Here is a 201-nt window from a genome sequence, read left to right on the forward strand (position 1 = left end):
GTGCGCGGTGTCTCCCTGCCCTGCCGTGAGCGCAAAGCTAACTGTGGTGTGTGTGTGTCTGTCTCTCTCCATACCGGGGGATTGCACTCTTAAAATACACCCGATACAATGCACCAGCCTGACTCAGCCGCAGACATTAGTGCTAGGAAGATGGCGCACCCGGCGATGTTTCCTAGAAGGGGCAGCAGCAGTAGCAGCGGC

General features: G+C 57.7%; 1 protein-coding gene across 1 annotated transcript in view; it reads left to right on the forward strand.

Moving 5' to 3' along the window:
* Positions 1 to 108: 108 nt before the first annotated feature.
* LOC104276679 (TSC22 domain family protein 1) overlaps positions 109 to 201 on the forward strand; it is a gene marked incomplete at its 3' end in the record, with an annotated part of 2,866 nt that continues 2,773 nt past the window's right edge. Inside the window, exon 1 of the mRNA XM_009873087.1 lies at positions 109 to 199. Within this exon, the coding sequence (XP_009871389.1) occupies positions 109 to 199 (91 nt within the window). The remainder of the gene's footprint in view (positions 200 to 201) is intronic.

Source organism: Apaloderma vittatum, unplaced genomic scaffold (assembly GCF_000703405.1).
Source record: "Apaloderma vittatum isolate BGI_N311 unplaced genomic scaffold, ASM70340v1 scaffold18987, whole genome shotgun sequence".
NCBI classification, from domain to species: Eukaryota; Metazoa; Chordata; class Aves; order Trogoniformes; family Trogonidae; genus Apaloderma; species Apaloderma vittatum.